The sequence below is a fragment of the Oncorhynchus mykiss genome, chromosome 17 (genome assembly GCF_057628025.1).
Source record: "Oncorhynchus mykiss isolate SJ-2025 chromosome 17, ASM5762802v1, whole genome shotgun sequence".
NCBI classification, from domain to species: domain Eukaryota; kingdom Metazoa; phylum Chordata; class Actinopteri; order Salmoniformes; family Salmonidae; genus Oncorhynchus; species Oncorhynchus mykiss.
Genome location: NC_143038.1, coordinates 16,408,459 through 16,433,055, shown reverse-complemented (window position 1 = coordinate 16,433,055; position 24,597 = coordinate 16,408,459). Strand labels below are relative to the sequence as shown.

Sequence of the window (24,597 nt, the reverse complement as noted above, 5' to 3'; positions counted from 1 at the left end):
CTGCAGTAATATCTAACAATACACAACAATACACACATCTAAAAGTAAAAGAATGGAATAAAAAAAAAAAAGATTGCTAGCCATCTAGCCACTGGAGGACAACAACAGAACAAGATGCAACAATTCAAAATGTTTTTGTTTATGATGTTTGGCTTTTGATGTGATGTGATTGGTGTGAAGCTAAATCGAAACTGGCTTCCACCTTTTGTTTTTTTGGTGAGCCAGGACCATTCCCAGTTGAGCTCACTGTTTTGCTCAATGATGCTCGCTGGCTTCACTTGCATTCAATGCTATGGGCGGCAACAATGTCATACTCTTTTTGACCAGATAGCATCAGATAGATGGGCTACACATTCAGAGACAGAAGGGCGCTGAAGGAAAATTATGAAACACCGAGAGACGAAGGATACATTCATTTTTTGGGGGCACATTTTTTTGTGGAAGCCTGGTTTCCCTTGGCATCCATGAATACATGCCACTGACTGTCATTAATACATTTAGACTATTAAGATCTTAGCAAAAATAATAATGAACAGAATAAATGGGGTTCTTGATACCATAATAGAAAAAGAGCAAAGGGCGTTTCATGTGGGACAACATCTGTATGGCTCGGAGGTCCTGAGCCCTAGGACCATGCCTCAGGACTACCTGGCATGATGACTCCTTGCTGTCCCCAGTCCACCTGGCCGTGCTGCTGCTCCAGTTTCAACTGTTCTGCCTGTGGCTATGGAACCCTGACCTGTTCGACCTGTCCCAGACCTGCTGTTTTCAACTTTCTAGAGACAGCAGGAGTGGTAGAGATACTCTTAATGAACGGCTATGAAAAGCCAACTGACATTTACTCCTGAGGTGCTGACTTGCTGCACCCTCAACTACTGTGATTCTTATTATTTGACCATGCTGGTCATTTATGAACATTTGAGCATCGTGGCCATGTTCTGTTATAATCTCCACCCTGCACAGCCAGAAGAGGACTGGCCACCCCTCAAAGCCTTGTTCCTCTCTAGGTTTCTTCCTAGGTTTTGGCCTTTCTAGGAAGTTTTTCCTAGCCACTGTGCTTCTACACCTGCATTGCTTACTGTTTGGGGTTTTAGGCTGGGTTTCTGTACAGCACTTTGAGATATCAGCTGATTTAAGAAGGGCTATATAAATACATTTGATTTGAAAGATATTACTACATCCACATCTGAATGTGATTTCTACATTTTGTGTCTTATTGAGAAAAATGCTTTTAATGATGTTTCATGTGAATATTGACGGTTTGTAATGAAATGTTATGGGTTCCCAAGTCCATTAATTGATGTGATTAAATTACTGTAAGCCGATCTATTGTCCAAGTTAATGTAAATGGTTTCCTGACCTGACACTTTGAAATTGAAAGGGGGGGGGGGGTAAAGCAGGGTTGCCCACTTAGCACAGCCTTCAATGTAATAGCTACTAGCCCTCTTCTAAAGCGAATTAAAGAAGATCTAAGTATTCAAGGTACTATCACCAGCTCTAGACAGCCCATTGTCGCACTTGCTTATGCCGATGATGTGTCTGTCATAATCAGAAATCAAGATGAGTTGAATAGATGAAACAATCATTTAAATTTATACAAAGAAGTCGCTGGAGCTAAATTGAACCAAGATAAAATGGAGGGTGTTTGGATTGGAACTCCAATAAACATACATGGAAGGGATGAAATTAGAATTTTGGGTGTATAAATATGTAAATTAAGCGCATATCGAATGGTCTGCTCTACCCATAACAATCATACCAAGCATAGGGTTGGTTGCTATAAGATTGAAATTGGAAATGTAACCGTGAAAAAAACTATGAAATTGCTCCCCAATACCGTCTGATGTATATATTTAATGTATTACATGAATGGTGATGACAGACCTTCCGACATTTTTAACCGTGTTATAATGCAATTTTTTTCCAACCTGCTCCATGTATTCAATTTATTCCATTTCAAATTTGGCTCCTTCTCTGTATTGCCACGTTCCTGTGCTAGTCAGAACTAGGAAACTCTGACTTTTCTGATTTGCTAACTGGGTGTAACTATACACTTGTGGGCTCAACCAGCTCAAAAATGTTTCAAGTTTTCTTGTCTCGACTAGTACGTGAACGCGGCATATATTCCTAGTTAGCAACCAGGAAATGGCGGAGCGATTTCTGCATAGAACAATGAGACAGATATTTCACTGGATGTATAAATGTGAAGCATCCGGTTGGCATCTCCACTCAATATGGGAGGGGCTATAGTTTGTCCGAAATTCTGCACATTTTCTCATCGATTAAACATTCGATCTCAATATAGTTTTCTGTTCGCAAACTAGAATATGTTATGAACAGGATGGACTAAGTTTTGTAGACTGTACCCTTTTCAAAACGTTTTTAAAAATCGCGCTGTTTAGAAGGAGCACAGAGTAGAATTGAGTTATTGCACACGGGCAATTCACAGAGTAGGCCTTCCGTAACGGAAATATGCAGATACATACTAGAACGCCTATAGGATATCGCTAGCGGGTGCTTGGCTCTGCCCACCTCCTTGTTTGTTCTGCTCACTCTGACTCATTTGTTTCCATTGGAAACGACACGTTGTGGTCTATCTTGATTTATTTCTAAAAAAATCTTTGGTACACCTTTTCTCGTCATGCAAATTATTGTCTCTTGCTTTCGGCGTCACTAAAGCGACGCATGCGGCGGTCTTTTTTCTACTTCCCGCAGCAGAACTCGAGTTGGTGAAGTTGTCGATTTCCTTCTTATTTTGTGAAAACGCTCACAAAAGCCATGGAAGTAGCCACCGTACCACGCACGAGGCGTCTATTGAAGGAGGAAGACATGACCAAGATCGAGTTTGAGACCAGCGAGGAGGTCGATGTTACGCCTACCTTCGACACAATGGGCCTACGAGAGGATCTCCTCCGTGGGATCTACGCATACGGTAGGTCCGGGGTTTTGTTTGGTACAGTGGGCCCATGTAGGCAACTACCTAAGTAAGTTATTTGGACACATTTTCTGTGCTTCATGACTCAGTTGCACACCCAGAACAAACACATACTGCGAGTATTGTAATGAGAAAAAAATAAAAAGCCAGAATGTTGTATTTGTCTTTCTTTAGTTAGCCAACTACCCTGCCAACGTTAGCTAGTTAATTAGCTTCGTTAAACCGCGCTAACTCGCTAACGTTAGCTGATATTAGCTAACTGGAATACTCCACCCCATTTAATATTTAGTACATGTTGCATTTTCCTCACTTGTTGATTTAATATTTTTGTGTGTGAGCATTTCTTGTAGCGCCATCTGATCTAGCCAGTGCTAAAACACTTTGACACTGTCTGCGCAACAGGAAAAATATTCAGTACTACCAGCTATATTTTCCAGTTGCTCAAATGATAACATGAATAGTATGCAATGTTTATTGAAATATTTTTACTGTAAACTGTCATGGGCCGACATAATTAACCACCTTTTATTTCTTATTCTTAGGTTTCGAGAAGCCTTCCGCAATCCAACAAAGAGCAATTAAACAGATCATCAAGGGTAGAGATGTCATTGCACAGTAAGTCGTGACTGTTTATGCTAGAGAACCATTACGTCCAGAGCTACAGACTAAAGATATAGTTAAATGTTTGGAACTTTGGCTATTCACCAGGGGTGTATTCATTAGTCGGATTCTGTTGCGAAACATTTTATATTTTGGGCCCTTGTTCAAATGTTTTATAGTGGCTGTTGAATACCATCTTTCTCTGTTCTGCAACACTCTTCCTTCTTTCTTTCTTTTAGGTCTCAGTCAGGAACAGGAAAGACTGCCACGTTTTGCGTATCAGTGCTGCAGTGTCTTGACATTCAGGTATTTGAGTAAGGTTGTTGGTATGTGCAGACTAGGGCATCTCAGAGTAGGAGTGCTGATCTAGTATCCGTTTTTCCTTTTAGATGATACTGAGAATTTTTATATGAACATGTAGGATGACATCCTAGATCAGAACTCTTACTGAGAGGCTACACGAACACAAGCCCTGTTGTAGGTACTGATGTGCCGTTACCATCACATAGCTTTTTTGGATCATCCAACAACATTTTGTGTTGTGAAATTTTCTCGCACTCTGAATATGTGGAGTTTGGACAGCATGAGCAAAATGTGATTATTTTTTGTTTTTGTAACAGGTGCGTGAAACCCAAGCACTGATCCTGGCTCCCACCAGAGAGTTGGCTGGACAGATACAGAAGGTATGTGACTGAATATCAAGTGTCTTCTGATGTACTGGGGAAAAACTGCTTTGTAAGATAAGGGTTGTGTTCAGTAGGGCACACAGTAGCAAAATGTATGAAAACAGTGTTTCTATTGGACAGGTTTGGGTCCTGTTCATTTGGTAACACTGTAGCAAATACTTAAACGCTGTGCAATGGGAACAAGTGTTTATTTGATATGTTCAGATAGTTCCTCCCGGTTTTCCTCAGTTTCAAAACGGTTTTTCCTGTTCTATGCCGACTAAATGCCAGTGTTCTGATCTGGGCAGCAAAGGATTGGATTGGTGAAAGCCTTGGCTGGAGGGAGTTTCCACCATTGTTAAATCCATGACTGGGAATGTGCAACACTGGTAGAAATTTGGGACACAGCCATTATCTCCTAATATTCCGATGTTAAACCCCTCCCCAGGTGCTCCTGGCCCTCGGTGACTACATGAACGTCCAGTGTCATTCCTGCATCGGCGGGACAAACGTGGGTGAGGACATCCGCAAACTGGACTATGGCCAGCACGTAGTAGCAGGGACCCCTGGGAGAGTGTTTGGTGAGTTCCCTGGACCCTAACCTTCTAGTATCTATCTCCCATCCACAGGTATGAACGTCTGTGTCTGCCCAGCTAAGCAGACTAGACATTTAATATCTTAGAATTCTGTCACAGGATCAAAACTGAATTTCGCTGTTTCACTTCGTGGGTTCAGTCTGCCTTCCTTGAAACTGTTTGTACCTTATGTAATGAGGCTACTCTGCATACTCAGGACAACAGTATATATTTTTATTTAACTAGGCAAGTCAGTTAAGAACAAATTCTTATTTACAATGACGCCATCCCGGGGACCAGTGGGTTAACTGCTTTGTTCAGGGACGGAACGACAGATTTTTACCTTGTCAGCTCGAGAATTCGATCCCGCAACCTTTCGGGTTACTGGCCTAAAGCTCTAACCACTAGGCTACCTGCCGCACCAAAAGTAAAGAAAATAATCATTTTTGCACTGTTCGTAACCTGGCTCAGTCCTCAGTGTGAGCTTTGTGTTCCATTCCAGTGCCACAGTAAAGCCCAGAGAGTGGCAGGGGTCCAGTACGTCTTGTACCGTTTCTCTGTTCACTCTCTGGTAACATGACCCCCCCCCCTGTAACACACAGGGGAAAGAAGGATGGTAAATCAATTACTTAAGGTCCCACTACAGTCTCGCGATCTCATATTTTTTTACGATTTACCTGATACCAGAACATTTAATTTCAAAGGAAGGTAACTAGAAAATATGCATGAGTAGACAATCATGAATTAGGCTCACTGTAGTCACCGCAAGGATCGTGTATGAGTTGAGTAGCCTCCATTTTCCCACAGCAGGCTGACTAATGCAGGCACTGCTCTCCCTCTCTCTGTTCTTTAGATATGATCCGCAGGAGGAGTTTGAGGACGCGTGCCATCAAGATGCTGGTGCTGGACGAAGCAGACGAAATGCTCAACAAGGGTAAGCCAGACACGCTATTGTGCATTACTGAGACGACGTGAAAGACGTCTGCCAGTTGTTTGTGTTTCTGCTCTCTCCTAAACAACAACAACGAGGTCTCATGGTAAAGCAGGATAAGTTACAGTGCAGCCTGTTCAGTTCCTACTATCCCTACCTGTCTGCATTCCACGGCAGGCAGGGACACTTGGGCTCAGACACTTTTGCGCAGGAAAGTCGTTTTGACGGTCTGCGTGACTTTTCCCTGGAAGTCTAGTGTAATATGAAGGGGATACTGAATAGCTTTCCCTTAACCGTCCGACAGGTTTCAAAGAGCAGATCTACGACGTGTACCGGTACTTGCCCCCCGCCACCCAGGTGTGTCTGATCAGCGCCACGCTGCCCCACGAGATCCTGGAGATGACCAACAAGTTCATGACCGACCCCATCCGCATCCTGGTCAAACGGTGAGTCAAGCGTTACTCTGCTGTATATATTAGGAAGTACCAGCCCGGGTTTCTAGCCTAGTGGAACCAGCCTGATCGCTGTTTTGAGAATGATGACCATGCTACCTTGTTCCTGGAGTTAGTCTTGTTCAAGTTGTGTATTCTAGAGGGCAGCATTGTGTAATGTATACGGCGGGGGGGGGGGTAAATCAGCCGGTCCTAAATTGCTCTCTACCCCATGGCCCTAACCCTTAGTTTCTGCAGGTCTGTAAGGTGGAAGCAATATAGTGGATGCTCCACCACTGAACTGCTTATATGTAATCCAGACCCTACACATCTGCAATCATCCAGGGATTAGGGTCGAGGGAGGGATTTGGGACCAGCTTAGTCTGAATACATATACTTAGTCTGAATACATATACTTAGTCTGAATACAAACCCTCATATAGTCATCAGAGAATCAACCATGCTTAAATCGATAAAAGCCTTCCACCTTTCCTGTGGGACCTTTCAGAAGAGAAGGATGAAATATTCTGTCTTATATAGAAGTATTTCTGACTATTATATAGGTCAGTCAAGGAAATCTTTCTTTTTGGCACTGTTCGTAACCTGGCTCAGTCCTCAGTGTGAGCTGTGGGTTCCATTCCAGTGCCACAGTAAAGCCCAGAGGGTGGCAGGGGTCCGGTACGTCTTGTACCGTTTCTCTGTTCACGCTCTGGGAACATGAACCAAAACCCCCTGTCATGGCAAACTACATGCTGCTCTCCTTGATATGTGTTCCTCTAGCAGCAGAAGTCCAATACCTAGTTAACCCCTCTTCCCTTTCCCTCTCCCAGTGATGAGTTGACTCTGGAGGGCATCAAGCAGTTCTTCGTGGCAGTAGAGAGGGAGGAGTGGAAGTTTGACACCCTGTGTGACCTGTATGACACCCTCACCATCACGCAGGCTGTCATCTTCTGCAACACCAAGCGGAAGGTCTGTACACAACTTAAACCTAGTTGCCCCTAAACGCTGATTTTCGGTTCGTTTTGCATTTCCCCCAATAATAGTTGAGGTTAGGATTAGGGGAGGGGAAGCTGACCCTAGATCTGTGCCCAGGAAAAACTACTTGGGTTGTTGGAAGCTGTTGATAGTTATTGCATGTTTTTCTCCCTTTGCCTATGTGTAATGGTAAGAAATATGGGTGGTCAGGAGTACGCCATTGAAGGTTTGTATTCCATCAGTAATGTGTACTTGACATTTTTTCTTATGCAACTATTTAGCAGGTCATTTGTAAGCACTGTCAATGTCCCAACACGGAGATGTTTGTTTGTGGAATATGTCAAGCACAGTGAAGATATGTTACGTTTAGTTTTTCAGTTGTGTATCATAACAAAATACATTTCTTTCAAATGCCCACCATTGTAATTATGATTTTTTTTAAATGGATTTTTCTGAAATTAAACTGAAAGAAGAGGTCTCGGCGCTTCCGTCTCCCCGGGGGCCAACATGCTTTGACATTGTTAGTTTGACAACCTCTCGTTGATCACACCGATGAATGTCAAGAAAATCTTCCTTTGCACTGTTCGTAACCTGGCTCAGTCCTCAGTGTGAGCTGTGGGTTCCATTCCAGTGCCACAGTAAAGCCCAGAGGGTGGCAGGGGTCCGGTACGTCTTGTACCGTTTCTCTGTTCACTCTCTGGGAACAAGACAAGTCCTAAACGGCACCAGATTCCCTACATTGTACACTTCAGGGATAATTTTTTAGCATGATCCCTAAAATGCATTGTCATGAGTTTGGCCTGAGCCTCTTATCTGTCCTCGCTCTGCGTGCGATAGGTTGACTGGCTGACTGAGAAGATGAGGGAGGCCAACTTCACCGTTTCCTCCATGCATGGAGACATGCCCCAGAAGGAGAGGGAGTCCATCATGAAAGAGTTCCGGTCCGGTGCCAGGTAATAATGATGAAATAGTGTGTTTTTAGCAGCCCAATGAATCTTTGAAGGCTATTCAATAAGATTTGATTTTTTCGGTTTTTTAGATTTTGTGTGTATGACCACTGGGTCCGTATTGATCAATAGTGAATGTGCTCCCGTGCCAGTAGTTACTGTGTCATACTTCTATGATAAAGTAGAAGCTGGTCTTATACTCATTTTTAAAAACTGTTTATAAAAGGTGCAATCACCAACAATTTGCACATGTAGCTTTGTAATCTAGAGTCGTGTCCATCTTATGATGCCAGAGACAGCTTAGTTTAGCTTAGTTGTTTGGACAGTTGGTTGAGTCTCTTAGTGGGAGAAAGATCCTAGATCCTATTACATGACAATGTACTGTATCGTGTGGATTCTTTCTGGTCCACCCGATATAGAATGTGGTCTTTCCTATACAATACTGGACAGTTTCCCACACTAGATAAAGCGTACTAGTGGACTAAACACTTAAACGGACGTTCTTCATTGCACTGTTCGTAACCTGGCTCAGTCCTCGGTGTGAGCTGTGGGTTCCATTCCAGTGCCACAGTAAAGCCCAGAGGGTGGCAGGGGTCCGGTACGTCTTGTGCCGTTTCTCTGTTCACTCTCTGGGAACAAGTCTACGCATTGTTCTTTTAAATCTCCCAGGGGTTGACTTGGGTCTTTTTTAATTGGTGTAAAACGTTTTGCAAAGTTCAGATAGTCTTTCCTTGTTTGAGCCCGTTCGGTTCCAAGTGAATACGACCTTGGTTTGTCCTAACATGGATCTCTCCTCTTCTCCCCATCCCCAATAGCCGAGTGCTTATCTCAACTGATGTGTGGGCCCGAGGTCTGGATGTGCCCCAGGTGTCCCTCATCATCAACTACGACCTGCCCAACAACAGAGAGCTGTACATCCACAGGTACGTCTGGCTGCCCAGAACAACTATAGAAACTAAGCGATATTAAGTATGCAATGTGGCTATTCGGTCAACCGTGAAGTCGGGGGAAATCATCCTTTTGCACTGTTCGTAACCTGGCTCAGTCCTCGGTGAGCTGTGGGTTCCATTCCAGTGCCACAGTAAAGCCCAGAGAGTAGCAGAGGTCCAGTACATTTTGTGCTGTTTCTCTGTTCACTCTCTCAGGACACTAAAAGCCCATTTTTGTATTTATTTTTTAATTGGGGTCAATCTGACATCTGCAGTGGTTACAGCGAAGCAGATTCTGCAGAAGTCAGAGCATTCATACTTCTTGCGCTTCGGCGAGCTGTCATACGCATGCAATAAATTGGTCTCCAGGGCACCACTTGTAGTGATTCAAAGCCATCCAGCTAATTGAGAGCAACTGGCTAAACGAAACTTCGAAACTTCTAAATGTTATGCAGCGAAAACAGCCAAATATATCCAAATTGGATTTTAATAACCACGCTGTGATCCTGTTAAAATACATCATAACAGATTTGACACGTCCACTTAGATCAGATTTGTTGAATATAGGCCAATCCAGCGTCCTTCTCTCCACCATGGTCTGCATTCCATTGACCTCTTTACCGCATCTATCCTCTACCTCCCCAATCTCTTTCCAGAAGCTTCTGGCCCGCATAGCCGGATCAAGCAAAAATCGGCTTGTCAGGGCAAACATTTACTGCCATTTTTGTCCTTCAACCTCTCCTCTCTTCATAGGATTGGCCGATCGGGTCGTTACGGCCGCAAGGGTGTGGCCATCAACTTTGTGAAGAACGACGACATCCGTATTCTCCGTGACATTGAGCAGTACTATTCCACCCAGATCGATGAAATGCCAATGAACGGTAAATTAGCATTTGTTAATCTTCTGCCTGAATATTTAATTGACAATGTTGATATGTTTAGTATTGATGTTTTGGTTGTTCAAGGAACTAAATGTGCATTTTTGTTTCAACCATATACTGGGTTTACAGATTTAGGGCCATAAAGACCTGGGGTTCTTTTACAAAATGGGCATTGACATTAGATGGCTGTCATTAACCTAAAATATTTTCTCCTCAGTGGCTGACCTGATCTAAGGCGGTGGTGACGGAAGTGGAGAGACCGCTTTGATTACACTTTGGACCCCTTTTTATTTACTGTTGGAATTCTCGTCTCATTTGTTTTGTTTTTAATAGTAGCTTTGGAACAACCTTTACTATTGTATTCTTAGGGAAATGCCTACTGCAACCTTCCAGTTGTTTTGTAAATAAAGAACATTTTGTTTCCCATTTGAATGCCAGTTGATTTATTTTCCCTGTTTTTTAAAGGGGCAATCTGGGATTTGAAACTAACAAAATGGGCAACCCAACCATTTTGTTTTGATAAACAGTTGAGGGATTGGGCTGGAGAAATGTAACCACTTTCAAATTCATAGAAAGAGCTATACTATCAAAGTATATTTTTAACCAAATACGCAATAGTATTTTTCAATTACATTGTCTGGGGTATGATGGATGAACTAAGACCATGAGATATATTTATAAGTTAAATTACTTTACAATCACACCTTCTTTTAGACTTCCATAGGCCTCCAGGTGCAACTGTCAGTCATGCCAGGATTCAATCCAATATGCGTTATAGAGCAGTGCGTTGGACAGCTGACAAAGGTGTAATTTAAATGCAATTTCCCAGGCGTTTGCAGTGATTCGGATCCCTGCGAATGTCAGATCAAGCGTTGATTACCTGTTAATGCTTAATTGACTGTCCAATGCGCTGCTCTAAAGTGCCTCTTGGATTGAAATATGGCCATGGTTTCATATTTTTGAGTTTATTTACCAGATCCGTTGTTTGATAATGTCATTGATGATGATTAATGGGGGTGCGTGTGATGCGGAGGTGGCTGTGACTGGGGTGATGGGAGTTGGTAAAGCTGAGTCTAGTACTGTTGTAGTAGATACTGGAAAATATGCATGAAAAGTTGAATGTATAGGGCAGTGGTTCTTAACAGATTTTGTCTCTGGACTCTCATTTCAGTGTGTCACCTCAGTAGTGACCAAATACTTGCGGAACAGGAAAATTCACCAAAAGTTAGGTTTTGGGCCAAAATGCAATGTAGGAAACTAAACTCATAAAAAAAAAAAAAGAAACGTCCTCACTGTCAACTGCGTTAATTTTCAGCAAACTTAACGTGTAAATATTTGTATGAACATAAGATTCAACAACCGAGACAAACTGAACAAGTTCCACACATGTGACTAACAAATGGAATAATGTGTCCCTGGCCTTTGGCCAGCAGCTGCATTAAGTACTGCAGTGCATCTCCTCATGGACTGCACCAAATTTGACAGTTCTTGCTGTGAGATGTTACCCCACTCTTCCACCAAGGCACCTGCAAGTTCCCAGACATTTCTGGGGGGAATGTCCCAGATGTGCTCAATGGGTTTAAGATCCGGGCTCTTCGCTGGCCATGGCAGAACACTGACATACCTGTCTTGCAGGAAATCATGCACAAAACGAGCAGTTTGGCTGGTGGCATTGTCATGCTGGAGGGTCACGTCAGGATGAGCCTGCAGGAAGAAGGATGTCTTCCCTGTAACGCACAGTTTGAGATTGCCTGCAATGGCAACAAGCTCAGTCCGATGATGCTGTGACATACCGCCCCAGACCATGACGGACCCTCCACCTCCAAATTGATCCCGCTCCAGAGTACAGGCCTCGGTGTAACGCTCATTCCTTCGACGATAAACGCAAATCCGACCATCACCCCTGGTGAGACAAAACCGTGACTCGTCTGTCAGTGAAGAGCACTTTTTGCCAGTCCTGTCGGGTCCAGCGACGGTGGGTTTGTGCCCAAAGGTGACGTTGTTGCCGGTGATGTCTGGTGAGGACCTGCCTTACAACAGGCCTACAAGCCCTGTCCAGCCTCTCTCAGCCTATTGCGGACAGTCTGAGCACTGATTGAGGGATTGTGCGTTCTTGGTGTAACTCGGGCAGTTGTTTCCATCCTGTACCTGTCCCGCAGGTGTGATGTTCGGATGTACTGATCCTGTGCAGGTGTTGTCACACGTGGCCTGCCACTGCGAGGACGATCGGCTGTCCGTCCTGTAGCGCTGTCTTAGGCGTCTCACAGTATGGACATTGCAATTTATTTCCTCATGCCTCCTTGCAGCATGCCTAAGCCACATTCACGCAGATAAGCAGGGACCCTTGGTGTTTTTCAGAGTCAGTAGCCTTTTTAGTGTCCTAAGTTTTCATAACCGTGACCTTAATTGCCTACCGTCTGTAAGCTGTTAGTGTCTTAACGACCGTTCCAATTGTTCATTGGACAAGCATGGGAAACTGTGTTTAAAACCTTTACAATGAATATCTGTGAAGTTATTTGGATTTTTATTTATACTTTTACTCCCTTTTTCTCCCCAATTTCGTGGTATCCAATTGTTAGTCTCATTGCTGCAACTCCCGTACAGACTCGGGAGAGGCGAAGGTCGAGAGCCTCCGAAACACAACCCAACCAAGACGCACTGCTTCTTAACAAAGCTCTCATCCAACCCGGAAGCCAGCCGCACCAATGTGTCGGAGGAAACACCGTACACCTAGCGACCTGGTCAGCGTGCACTACGCCCAGCCCGCCACAGGAGTCGCTAGTGCGCCATGAGACAAGGATATCCCTGCCGGCCAAACCCTCCCTAACCCGGACGACGCTGGGCCAATTGTGTGCCGCCCCATGGACCTCCCGGTCGCGGCCGGCTGCAACAGAACCTGGGCTCGAACCCAGAGTCTCTGGTGGCACAGCTAGCACTGCGATGCAGTGCTTTAGACCACTGCTCCAGTTATTTGGATTTTTAAGAATTATCTTTGAAATACAGTGTCCTATCTTTGCTGAGTTTAGTTAGAATGCTCTATTGATAATGAATGTAACAAGATAACAAAATGCTTTGCTGAAGGGCACTGCTACAGATCTTTTATCTTTGTCAGCTCAGGTATTCAAACCAGCGACTTTTTGGTTAGTGGACCTAACACTTTAACCTTGAGGCCACCTGCCACCATATTGACTGGAGAAACAATTTCCATTTTCAATAATTCTGTACTGCTCAACCTCCCACCACTCAATTTTGGTTGAGAATCACTGCCTGCCTGCGCTACAGACTGCTATATCGGTACGGGACTCGGGAGAGGCAAAGGTCGAGAGCCTCCGAAACACAACCCAACCAAGACGCACTGCTTCTTAACACAGCTCTCATCCAACCCGGAAGCCAGCCGCACCAATGTGTCGGAGGAAACACCGTACACCTAGCGACCTGGTCGCTAATTGTATTGCTAATAGGCTATTTGTAGATCGACCGAGGTGAATGAAGCTACAGCAGTCAATATGATAATGGCTGGGTACATATTATTTTAAATTCTGTTCTCCAAATAGCATTTGAGATTTTAAATTGTATAAAAAATGTAAATGAGCTTCAACTGTCTTCATTTTTTTTTTGTTATGTGGCTCACTCCTGCCTATGGATGTCACGATCGTTTTACTGATAAGCTGATAAAGATGGGTAAGATATTGTATCTGAAACCATTTTCAGTTGGATTTTCTAGTGTAAGGGATGGAAAACCAACACCTTAGTTGAGGCAGTGGTGGGAAAAGTATCACATTTTCATGCTTGGTACCTTAATAGAAAATGACTTGAGTAAAAGCCTAAGTATTTAGTTTTAAATATACTCAAGTATCAAAAGTATAAATCATTTAAAATTGCTTATATTAAGCCAGGGGCACATTACAACATGCAGACATCATTTACAAACTAAGCATTTGTGTTTAGTGAGTCAGCCAGATCAGAGGCAGTAGGCAGGGATGTTCTCTTTAAGTGTGTGAATTGGACCATTTTCCTGTCCTGCTAAGCATTCAAAAAGTAACGAGTACTTGTGGGTGTCATGGAAAATCTATGAAAAAATACATGATTTACTTTAGGAATGTAGTGAAGTAAAAGTTGTAAGAAATATAAATAGTAAAGTACAGACACCCCAAAAACAACTTAAGTAGTTATTTAGATTAGGGACGGACCTACATCAAAGGAAGGGACAGAAAACATGATCATTTCAATTTTCAACGGAAAGACCGTCTCTGAAGCTGCACTGCTAGCAGTAGACTACTGCTTCCCCTGCCTGCTATTCTCCACAAGTGACAGCGTGTGAACAAGAGTCGGTTACTTATTGAACATCTTGACTTGAACATCTTGCCTATAGCACTCAACAAGCATGAGAAATCTGTGTCTCACATCCAAAGACAGATGGCTTTTAAGACATTTGGCAGCTCACGGATAGATCTTAGTGGCCGGGGACCCTAAGCGATTGCATATCCCTGGAGCCTGCCCTGGTAAAAGAGAACCATGCGATTTTGAAAAATCTAGGTAATTAAGGCTACATGATACCTTGGGTAGCCTACCTAGGTAAACGGGAGTTGGTATTTCGTGGCAGCGATGAGTGCCAGCTCATCAAACAGGCCCAGGGACAACATGCCTTTGCTGAAAAAATTAAGTTAGCAACCCATTTAGAGGCCGCCACCATGTTTGCTTTTTGCTCATGGCCTATGATGGAATTTTCAATGAAACTGGTGCGCTCTTCCGTCTTTTGCAGAACAAAGTGATGGATAAGGATTTCTGCCGTACCTGTATCAGTGACACGATGAAAGCTTTAATTGTTTATATGAGCGATTTGAGCAGAAATGTAAACAGTCAGAGTAGAGAGGGTGCGAATTTACTATAACGTACTGGACAATATCAATGTTCAGATGATAGCCAGGTTTGACCACTTTGGTGAACTTAATTTCCTTGTACAGCTGCAAATCAAATCAAATCAAATTTTATTTGTCACATACACATGGTTAGCAGATGTTAATGCGAGTGTAGCGAAATGCTTGTGCTTCTAGTTCCGACAATGCAGTAATAACCAACAAGTAATCTAGCTAACAATTCCAAAACTACTACCTTATAGACACAAGTGTAAGGGGATAAAGAATATGTACATAAAGATATATGAATGAGTGATGGTACAGAGCGGCATAGGCAAGATACAGTAGATGGTATTGAGTACAGTATATACATATGAGATGAGTATGTAAACAAAGTGGCATAGTTAAAGTGGCTAGTGATACATGTATTACATAAAGATGCAGTAGATGATATAGAGTACAGTATATACGTATGCATATGAGATGAATAATGTAGGGTATGTAAACATTATATTAGGTAGCATTGTTTAAAGTGGCTAGTGATATATTTAACACAATTTCCCATCAATTCCCATTATTAAAGTGGCTGGAGTTAAGTCAGTGTGTTGGCAGCAGCCACTCAATGTTAGTGGTGGCTGTTTAACAGTCTGATGGCCTTGAGATAGAAGCTGTTTTTCAGTCTCTCCGTCCCAGCTTTGATGCACCTGTACTGACCTCGCCTTCTGGATGATAGCGGGGTGAACAGGCAGTGGCTCGGGTGGTTGTTGTCCTTGATGATCTTTATGGCCTTCCTGTGACATCGGGTGGTGTAGGTGTCCTGGAGGGCAGGTAGTTTGCCCCCGGTGATGCGTTGTGCAGACCTCACTACCCTCTGGAGAGCCTTACGGTTGTGGGCGGAGCAGTTGCCGTACCAGGCGGTGATACAGCCCGACAGGATGCTCTTGATTGTGCATCTGTAGAAGTTTGTGAGTGCTTTTGGTGACGAGCCGAATTTCTTCAGCCTCCTGAGGTTGAAGAGGCGCTGCTGCGCCTTCTTCACGATGCTGTCTGTGTGGGTGGACCAATTCAGTTTGTCTGTGATGTGTACGCTGAGGAACTTAAAACTTACTACCCTCTACACTACTGTTCCATCAATGTGGATAGGGGGGTGTTCCCTCTGCTGTTTCCTGAAGTCCACATTAATCTCCTTAGTTTTGTTGACGTTGAGTGTGAGGTTATTTTCCTGACACCACACTCCGAGGGCCCTCACCTCCCTGTAGGCCGTCTCGTCGTTGTTGGTAATCAAGCCTACCACTGTTGTGTCGTCCGCAAACTTGATGATTGAGTTGGAGGCGTGCGTGGCCACGCAGTCGTGGGTGAACAGGGAGTACAGGAGAGGGCTCAGAACGCACTCTTGTGGGGCCCCAGTGTTGAGGATCAGCGGGGTGGAGATGTTGTGCCTACCCTCACAACCTGGGGGCAGCCCGTCAGGAAGTCCAGTACCCAGTTGCACAGGGCGGGGTCGAGACCCAGGGTCTCGAGCTTGATGACGAGCTTGGAGGGCACTATGGTGTTAAATGCCGAGCTGTAGTCAATGAACAGCATTCTCACATAGGTATTCCTCTTGTCCAGATGGGTTAGGGCAGTGTGCAGTGTGGTTGAGATTGCATCGTCTGTGGACCTATTTGGGCGGTAAGCAAATTGGAATGGGTCTAGGGTGTCAGGTAGGGTGGAGGTGATATGGTCCTTGACTAGTCTCTCAAAGCACTTCATGATGACAGAAGTGAGTGCTACGGGGCGGTAGTCGTTTAGCTCAGTTACCTTAGCTTTCTTGGGAACAGGAACAGTGATCGGTAAGCTGCTCAGATAGCTGATGCTTAAAGTTAGTGAGGGAGATACAGTGGGGCAAAAAAGTATTTAGTCAGTCACCAATTGTGCAAGTTCTCCCACTTAAAAAGATGAGAAGCCTGTAATTTTCATCATAGGTACACTTCAACTATGACAGACAAAATGTGAAAAAAAAATCCAGAAAATCACATTGTAGGATTTTTAATGAATTTATTTGCAAATTATGGTGGAAAATAAGTATTTGGTCACCTGCAAACAAGCAAGATTTCTGGCTCTCACAGACCTGTAACTTCTTTAAGAGGCTCCTCTGTCCTCCACTCGTTACCTGTATTAATGGCACCTGTTTGAACTTGTTATCAGTATAAAAGACACCTGTCCACAACCTCAAACAGTCACACTCCAAACTCCACTATGGCCAAGACCAAAGAGCTGTCAAAGGACACCAGAAACAAAATTGTAGACCTGCACCAGGCTGGGAAGACTGAATCTGCAATAGGTAAGCAGCTTGGTTTGAAGAAATCAACTGTGGGAGCAATTATGAGGAAATGGAAGACATACAAGACCACTGATAATCTCCCTCGATCTGGGGCTCCACGCAAGATCTCACCCCGTGAGGTCAAAATGATCACAAGAACGGTGAGCAAAAATCCCAGAACCACACGGGGGGACCTAGTGAATGACCTGCAGAGAGCTGGGACCAAAGTAACAAAGCCTACCATCAGTAACACACTACGCCGCCAGGGACTCAAATCCTGCAGTGCCAGACGTGTCCCCCTGCTTAAGCCAGTGTCCAGGCCCGTCTTGAAGTTTGCTAGAGAGCATTTGGATGATCCTGAAGAAGATTGGGAGAATGTCATATGGTCAGATGAAACCAAAATTGAACTTTTTGGTAAAAACTCAACTCGTCCTGTTTGGAGGACAAAGAATGCTGAGTTGTATCCAAAGAACACCATACCTACTGTGAAGCATGGGGGTGGAAACATCATGCTTTGGGGCTGTTTTTCTGCAAAGGGACCAGGACGACTGATCCATTTAAAGGAAAGAATGAATGGGGCCATGTATCGTGAGATTTTGAGTGAAAACCTCCTTCCATCAGCAAGGGCATTGAAGATGAAATGTGGCTGGGTCTTTCAGCATGACAATGATCCCAAACACACCGCCCGGGCAACGAAGGAGTGGCTTCGTAAGAAGCATTTCAAGGTCCTGGAGTGGCCTAGCCAGTCTCCAGATCACAACCCCATAGAAAATCTTTGGTGGGAGTTGAAAGTCTGTGTTGCCCAGCAACAGCCCCAAAACATCACTGCTCTAGAGGAGATCTGCATGGAGTAATGGGCCAAAATACCAGCAACAGTGTGTGAAAACCTTGTGAAGACTTACAGAAAACCTTTGACCTCTGTCATTGCCAACAAAGGGTATATAACAAAGTATTGAGATAAACTTTTGTTATTGACCAAATACTTATTTTCCACCATAATTTGCAAATAAATTCATAAAAAATCCTACAATGTGATTTTCTGGATTTTTTTTCTCTCATTTTGTCTGTCATAGTTGGAAATGTACCTATGATGAAAATTACAGGCCTCCCTCATCTTTTTAAGTGGGAGAACTTGCACAATTGGTGGCTGACTAAATACTTTTTTGCCCCACTGTATAAGTCTCCAACTTCAGCGATGTTTGCAATTCGTTCCAGCCATTGGCAGCAGAGAACTGGAAGGAAAGGCGGCCAAATTAGGTGTTGGAGGCCACGGAAGGAGTGTTGTATGGCATTGAAGCTCGTTTGGAGGTTTGTTAACACAGTGTCCAAAGAAGGGCCAGATGTATACGGAATGGTGTCATCTGCGTAGAGGTGGATCAAGGAATCACCCACAGCAAGAGCGACATCATTGGTATATATAGAGAAAAGAGTCGGCCCAAGAATTGAACCCTGTTGTACCCCCATAGAAACTGCCAGAGGTCCGGACAACAGGCCCTCCGATTTGACACACTGAACTATCTGAGAAGCAGTTGGTGAACGAGGCGAGGCAGTCGTTTGAGAAACCAAGGCTGTTGAGTCTGCCGATAAGAATACGGTGATTGACAGTCAAAAGCCTTGCCAGGTCGATGAAGACGGCTGCACAGTACTGTCTTTTATCGATGGTGGTTATGATATCGTTTAGTACCTTGAGCGTAGCTGAGGTGCACCCTTGACCAGCTCCAAAATAGTGGAGGGTTGTTAAACATAATTTTTGATGCTTTGTGGATAGTTGTGTTTTTTTTTATTGAGCACAGTAGAGGGTAATGCATTTTTTCCCTGGTTTTCATTTTCTCTTTTGCAGGTTCTTCTCTATAATTTCTTCCATCCTAGCCAAATTCCCTCATCTGCTTGCATTCGCCTCCCCTATATCACAGTGTTTTGGTACTTCCCTTATACCACAGGTCAACATAGTCTACCAGTCTAACGATCTATCCTCCCCTCTATCCACCATTCATAGTGACAATAGTGCAGTGAAAATGTCATTTGAATAATGACGCAAAAGCCCTGTTATTTGAATGTTTCGTTCGATTTGGATCAGTTGTGGATCTAATTTCAACAGTTTATAAGGTACAGTAGCAGGCCTGTCTGGCTGCATTTTTCCTTCTGATACTGAATCCTCTCTCTGTTACAGATCATCATTCTCCCATGTTGTCCAATATACAATGTGGCCACATGTGCTCCCGGCAGGCCCAGTTATTCAAGAAAAGCTTAACACAGGTCTGCCTCCTCTCCAATCCTAGCGGCTATTCCTCGCGCACCGAAAACCTTCAATATAGCCAAAATATTTAGGATTGAAAAAGTACAATGTATTTATTACCTTTTATATGTGGCATAAACACAACCAGTCACATTTTTTTTTTATCTGATTAGGCTACTTCAAAAGTCTCCTGTAGGCAGGTGCATATGTTCATCCAAAATATAATTTCAGCATCCTCAAAATGGCTTGATGTTAACCAGGTTTCCATTCAACCTTTTTATGCGAGTAAAGTAGCCTATATGAATTTGACCTTTCGTCTAGGATTGATGAGTTTCATTTGGAGAACAATTTTGGTGGGGTGAATAATTTGAGTGCCACATTCCCTACATCAATTTATATTATGAGCAATTTGAGGGATATGGAAATGACGTCTACATTTTGACAAAGTCCTCAATCTTACGTGATAGCCTAGGCAGCCGATAGTGGGCGCTAGAGCTGCATTATCATCTAGGTTTGATGTGTCCAGCCGGTAATACACTCGTGTCCCCCATGGACCAGCTCGTACATAAAGCATCATCACTTTCAGTCTGCAAAGGCATCATTTCCCTCCTTAACTAAATTTGTACTGTCTTAATACAACATTTTCCACCAACATTTTCAGGTTTTCTGACAATTTAGGATGTTGCACACCTTTGGCTTGAGGTGGCTAATATTTGGGTTGTGACAAATATATAATGTCATTCCTTAGCATATTGACAATAGTCTAAATAAAAATATGTATTGCTATGGAGTTGGTCTAGATTTTTTTTACTACACTGAACAAAAATATAAATGCAACATACAACAATTTCAAAGATTTTACTGAGCTACAGTTCATATAAGGAAATCAGTCAATTGAAATAAACAGATTAGGCCCTAATCTATGGATTTAATATGACTGGGAATACAGATATGTATCCGTTGGTCACAAGGTAAATGGCCCCCCTCGGGTTCGTCTCAGAGTAGTAGGTTGATGGTTGAAGATATCCCTCTAGTGGTGAGAGGGCTGTGCTTTGGCAAAGTAGGTGGGGTTATATCCTGCCTGTTTGGCCCTGTCTGGTGGTATCATCGGACAGGGCCACAGTGTCTCCCGACACCTCCTGTCTCAGCCTCCAGTATTTATCCTAGTTATAGTTTGTGTCGGGGGGATTTGGTCAGTCTGTTATATCTGTAATATTTCTCCTGTCTTATCCAGTGTCCTGTGTGAATTTAAGTATGCTCCCTCTAATTCTCTCAGAGGACCTGAGCCCTAGGACCATGCCTCAGGACTATCTGGCCTGATGACTCCTGCTGTCCCCAGTCCACCTGGTCATGCTGCTGCTCCAGTTTCAACTGTTCTGTCTGCGGCTATTGAACCCTGACCTGTTCACTGGATGTGCTACCTTGTCCCGGACCTGCTGTTTTGACTCTCTACCGTAGTTGCTGTCTAACTCTGAATGATTGTCAATGAAAAGCCAACTGACATTTACTCCTGAGGTGCTGACCTGTTGCACCATCTACAACCACTGTGATTATTATTGTCTGACCCTGCAGGTCATCTTTGAACATTTGAACATCTTGGCCATGTTCTGTTATAACCTCTCTAGGGTATGTGGGAAGCTAGCGTCCCACCTGGCCAACATCCAGTGAGATTGCAGAGCGCCAAATTCAAATACAGAAATACTCATTATAAAAATTCAGTAAAGATACAACTATTTTACATAGGTTTAAAGATGAACTTCTTGTGAATCCAACCACGGTGTCAGATTTCAAAAATGCTTTACGGCGAAAGCATACCTCACGATTATTTGAGAACATCGCCCAGCAGACAAATCATTACAAACAGTAACCAGCCAAGTAGAAGAGTAACTGCAATGACTAATATAGATGGCTTGTGCAAAGTATAGTGGCAGAGTTCAGACACATCGCAACAGTATAATAGTGAGACCTGCTATTAAGGCCTGTACCAAGCATATGAGTCTTAAGGTCCCCTTAATCAATAAATGGGGAGGGTCTTTGGGACGCTTCCCCTACAAACACCTTTGGTAGCTGCCCCCACCATGCTTCACTGTAGGGATGGTGCCAGGTTTACTCCAGACGTGACGCTTGGCAGTCAGGCCAAAGAGTTCAATCTTGGTTTAATCAGACCAGATAATCTTTTTTCTCATGGTCTGTCCTTTAGGCGCCTTTTGGCAAACACCAATCGGGCTGTCATGTACCTTTTACTGAGGAGTGGCTTCCGTCTGGCCACTACCATAAAAGCCTGATTGGTGGAGTGCTGCAGAGATGGTTGTCCTTCTGGAAGGTCCTACCAGCTCCACAAAGGAACTCTGGAGCATCGTTAGAATGACCATTGGGTTCTTATTCACCTCCTTGACCAAGGCTCTTCTCCCACGATTACCCAGTTTGGCTGGGCGGCCAGCTTTAGAAAGAGTCTTGAAGAAACTTCTTCCATTTAAGAATGATGGAGGCCACTCCGTTCTTGGTGACCTTCAATGCTGCAGATATTTTTTGGTACACTTCCCCAGATCTGTGCCTCGACACAATCCTGTCTCGGAGCTGTACAGACAATTCCTTCGACCTCATGGCTTGGTTTTTGATCTGACATGCACAATCAACTGTGGGACCTTATATAAACAGGTGTGCCTTTCCAAATCATGTCCAATTTACCAGAGGTGTACTCCAAACAAGTTCTAGAAACATCCCAAGGATAATCAATGGAAACATGATGCACCTGAGGTCAATTTTGAGTCTCATAGCAAAGGGTCTGAATACTTATGTAAATAAATGAGCTACATTTGCTAAGAAACTGTTTTCGCTTTGTCATTATAGGGTATTGTATATAGATTGATGAGGGGAAACATGTTTAGTCAATTTTAGAGTAAGGCTGTAAGGTAACAAAATGTGGGAAAAGGGAAGGGATCTGAATACTTTCCTAGGTAGGTGATAGAAATGGCTTAATATTCCTCACCAGGAGAGGGGGTACTCCCCTTGTGGGATAAAAAGATACTTGACCAAGGCCAAGGAGGGTTGTGGAATCATTCAGGTTCCAGACAGTCCTGAAGGTAGCTATTGAAGTGATACGTTTAAGGTGAGCAGAGTTGGATTAAACATTCACCATTGACGTTAGAGGTAGCAGGTAGCCTAGCTGTTAAGCGAGTTGGGCTAAAAAAAAAAAACGAAACGGACTCTGTTTGAAGGTTGTGGATTGTCCAGAAGGATAACAATCCCAAACAAGCATCAAAAGCAACCTGGAATGGTTGAAGAAACACTGGACTGTTCTGGAGGGACCAGTGAAGAGTCCAGGCCTAAATCACATCCATTATCTGTGGTGAAAGCTGAAAATAGCAGTTGGTGGAGGGCACCCCTCAAACATTGAAGAATTAGAGCAGTTTTCTCCTGAAGAGTGGGCAAAATTGCCAGTAGAAAGGTGCTGCAAGTTCATTGATGGTTCCAAGAAACATTTGTTGACAGTTATCTTGGCCAAAGGCTGTGCAACCAAGTATGAGTGCCAGAGGGACAATAATTTGTCTTTATTTTCTCAATCAAAACTCTAAAACTTAAGTTTAATAACACCTTGTTATTGAAAGTTCAATAACAAGGTGTGGAGAAAAGTTTTTTTTTTCTTCAACTTATTTTTTAGGGAAATAGAAAGGGGTGCCAATATATCTGGAAGCAACTGTGTATCCAATACTGAAGTGTCAGCTGAGATTACACAAACATTCTCCAAATGACTATGATACATGCATTTTTGGACAAATCAATTCAAATATATTTATTTATAAAGGCTTTTTTTACATCAGGAGATGTCACAAAGTGCTTATACAGAAACCCAGCCTAAAACCCCAAACAGCAATTAAGAGTACATGGCCATTAAGGCCAGACTGTTCTTCAAGATGTTCAAACATTCATAGATGACCAGCAGGGTCAAGTAATAATCACAGAGGTTGTAGAGGGTGCCAGACGTAAATTTCTGTTGGCTTTTCATAGCTGATCATTCAGAGGTCAAGACAGCAAGTGCGGGAGAGAGAGAGAGAGTCAAAAACACCAGGTCCGGGACAAGGTAGCACGCCCTGTGTTCAGGCCAGGGTTTCATAGCCGCAGGCAGAACAGTTGAAACTGGAGCTGCAGCACAAACAGGTGGACTGTGGGCAGCCAGGAGTCATCAGGCCAATTAGTCATGAGGCATGGTCCTAGGGCTCAGGTCCTCTAGGAGGAGAGGGAGAATTAGAGGTCCTGGCAGTTCTGTGCAGACTTATGCTACTTTTTTGTTAGCTTTGCGACAGTATCAAAAATACATTTTGGATTGTTTTTAGTCAATTAGGTTAGAAAAATAGGTTGATCGAGCAGCAGTGAGGGTTCTTCGATATTGCACGGTACCGTCTTTCCAAGCTAGTCGGAAGACTTCCGGTTTGGCATCATTTCCGTTCCAATTTTCTGGAAGCTTGATTCCGGGCTCAAGTATTTTCTGTATACCAGGGAGCTCATGTCTTGTGACAAATGTTGGTTTTTAGGGGTGCGACTGCATCTAGGGTATTACACAAGGTTCAATTTAGATCCTCAGGTGGTTAACCGATTTTTGTAATCTGACATCCTTGGGTAGATGGAGTCTGGAAGGATATCTAGGAATCTTTGGTTGTCTGAGAATTTATAGCGCTGCTTTGGATAAATCCTTGGTTGGGGTCTGAGCAGATGATTTGTTTGCGATTGCATACGTATTAAAATGGTGGTCCGATAGTCCAGGATTATTAGGAAAAAACATTTAGATCCACAGGACACAACTAAATCCAGGGAATCACTGTGGCAATGTGTAGGTCCGGAGACATGTTGGACAAACGCAGAGTCGATGATGGCTCTGAAAGCCTTTTGGAGTAAGTCTGTGGACTTCCCCATCGGAATATAGAAGTCACCAAAAATGGGATTATCTGCCATGACTACATATCCCGATAGGAATTCAAACAACTCAGTCAGGAACGCTGTATACGGCCCAGGAGGCCCATAAACAGTAGCTATAATTTGTTATAAATGTTAGCAACACCTCTGCTTTTGCAGGATATGGTCACTCGTGTAACCAGGAGACCTCATTTAACACAATCAATTCATCAGGCTTGAGCCATGTTTCAGTCAGGCCAATCACATCAAGGTTATGATCAGTGATTAGTTCAGTGGCTATGACTGCCTTGGAAGTGAGGGATCTAACATTAAGTAGCCCTATTTTGAGATGCGAGATATCACAATCTCTTTCAATAATGACAGAAATGGATAAAAATGCATAAAAAAAAAACTTGATAAAGTTAATTTGAAGAAGTAGTTCAC

General features: G+C 43.5%; 1 protein-coding gene and 3 non-coding genes across 4 annotated transcripts; all 4 read left to right on the top strand.

Moving 5' to 3' along the window:
* Positions 1-2,685: 2,685 nt before the first annotated feature.
* On the top strand, positions 2,686-10,295 carry LOC110493798 (eukaryotic initiation factor 4A-III). The gene is made up of 12 exons (XM_021568288.3): positions 2,686-2,932; positions 3,478-3,550; positions 3,775-3,841; positions 4,156-4,218; positions 4,649-4,781; positions 5,629-5,709; positions 6,011-6,152; positions 6,968-7,106; positions 7,950-8,065; positions 8,875-8,982; positions 9,742-9,869; positions 10,087-10,295. The coding sequence occupies exons 1-12, from the start codon at positions 2,779-2,781 to the stop codon at positions 10,101-10,103; spliced, it is 1,221 nt and encodes a 406-aa protein (XP_021423963.1). The 5' UTR covers positions 2,686-2,778; the 3' UTR covers positions 10,104-10,295.
* Positions 6,725-6,858, top strand: LOC118940674 (small nucleolar RNA SNORA54). The gene has a single exon (XR_005037260.1). It is a non-coding gene; the product is annotated as a small nucleolar RNA SNORA54 (small nucleolar RNA).
* LOC118940673 (small nucleolar RNA SNORA54) lies at positions 7,688-7,821 on the top strand. The gene has a single exon (XR_005037259.2). It is a non-coding gene; the product is annotated as a small nucleolar RNA SNORA54 (small nucleolar RNA).
* On the top strand, positions 8,567-8,700 carry LOC149975749 (small nucleolar RNA SNORA54). Its single transcript, XR_016488161.1, has one exon. It is a non-coding gene; the product is annotated as a small nucleolar RNA SNORA54 (small nucleolar RNA).
* Positions 10,296-24,597: the final 14,302 nt, after the last annotated feature.

Bases quoted from the DNA above. Each gene is read 5' to 3' on its own strand.
- LOC110493798 (XM_021568288.3), top strand. From the start codon at position 2,779: ATGGAAGTAGCCACCGTACCACGCACGAGGCGTCTATTGAAGGAGGAA. The intron at 5,710-6,010 runs GTAAGCCAGACA...ACCGTCCGACAG, and splicing joins AGACGAAATGCTCAACAAGG to GTTTCAAAGAGCAGATCTAC. The intron at 8,066-8,874 runs GTAATAATGATG...CATCCCCAATAG, and splicing joins GAGTTCCGGTCCGGTGCCAG to CCGAGTGCTTATCTCAACTG.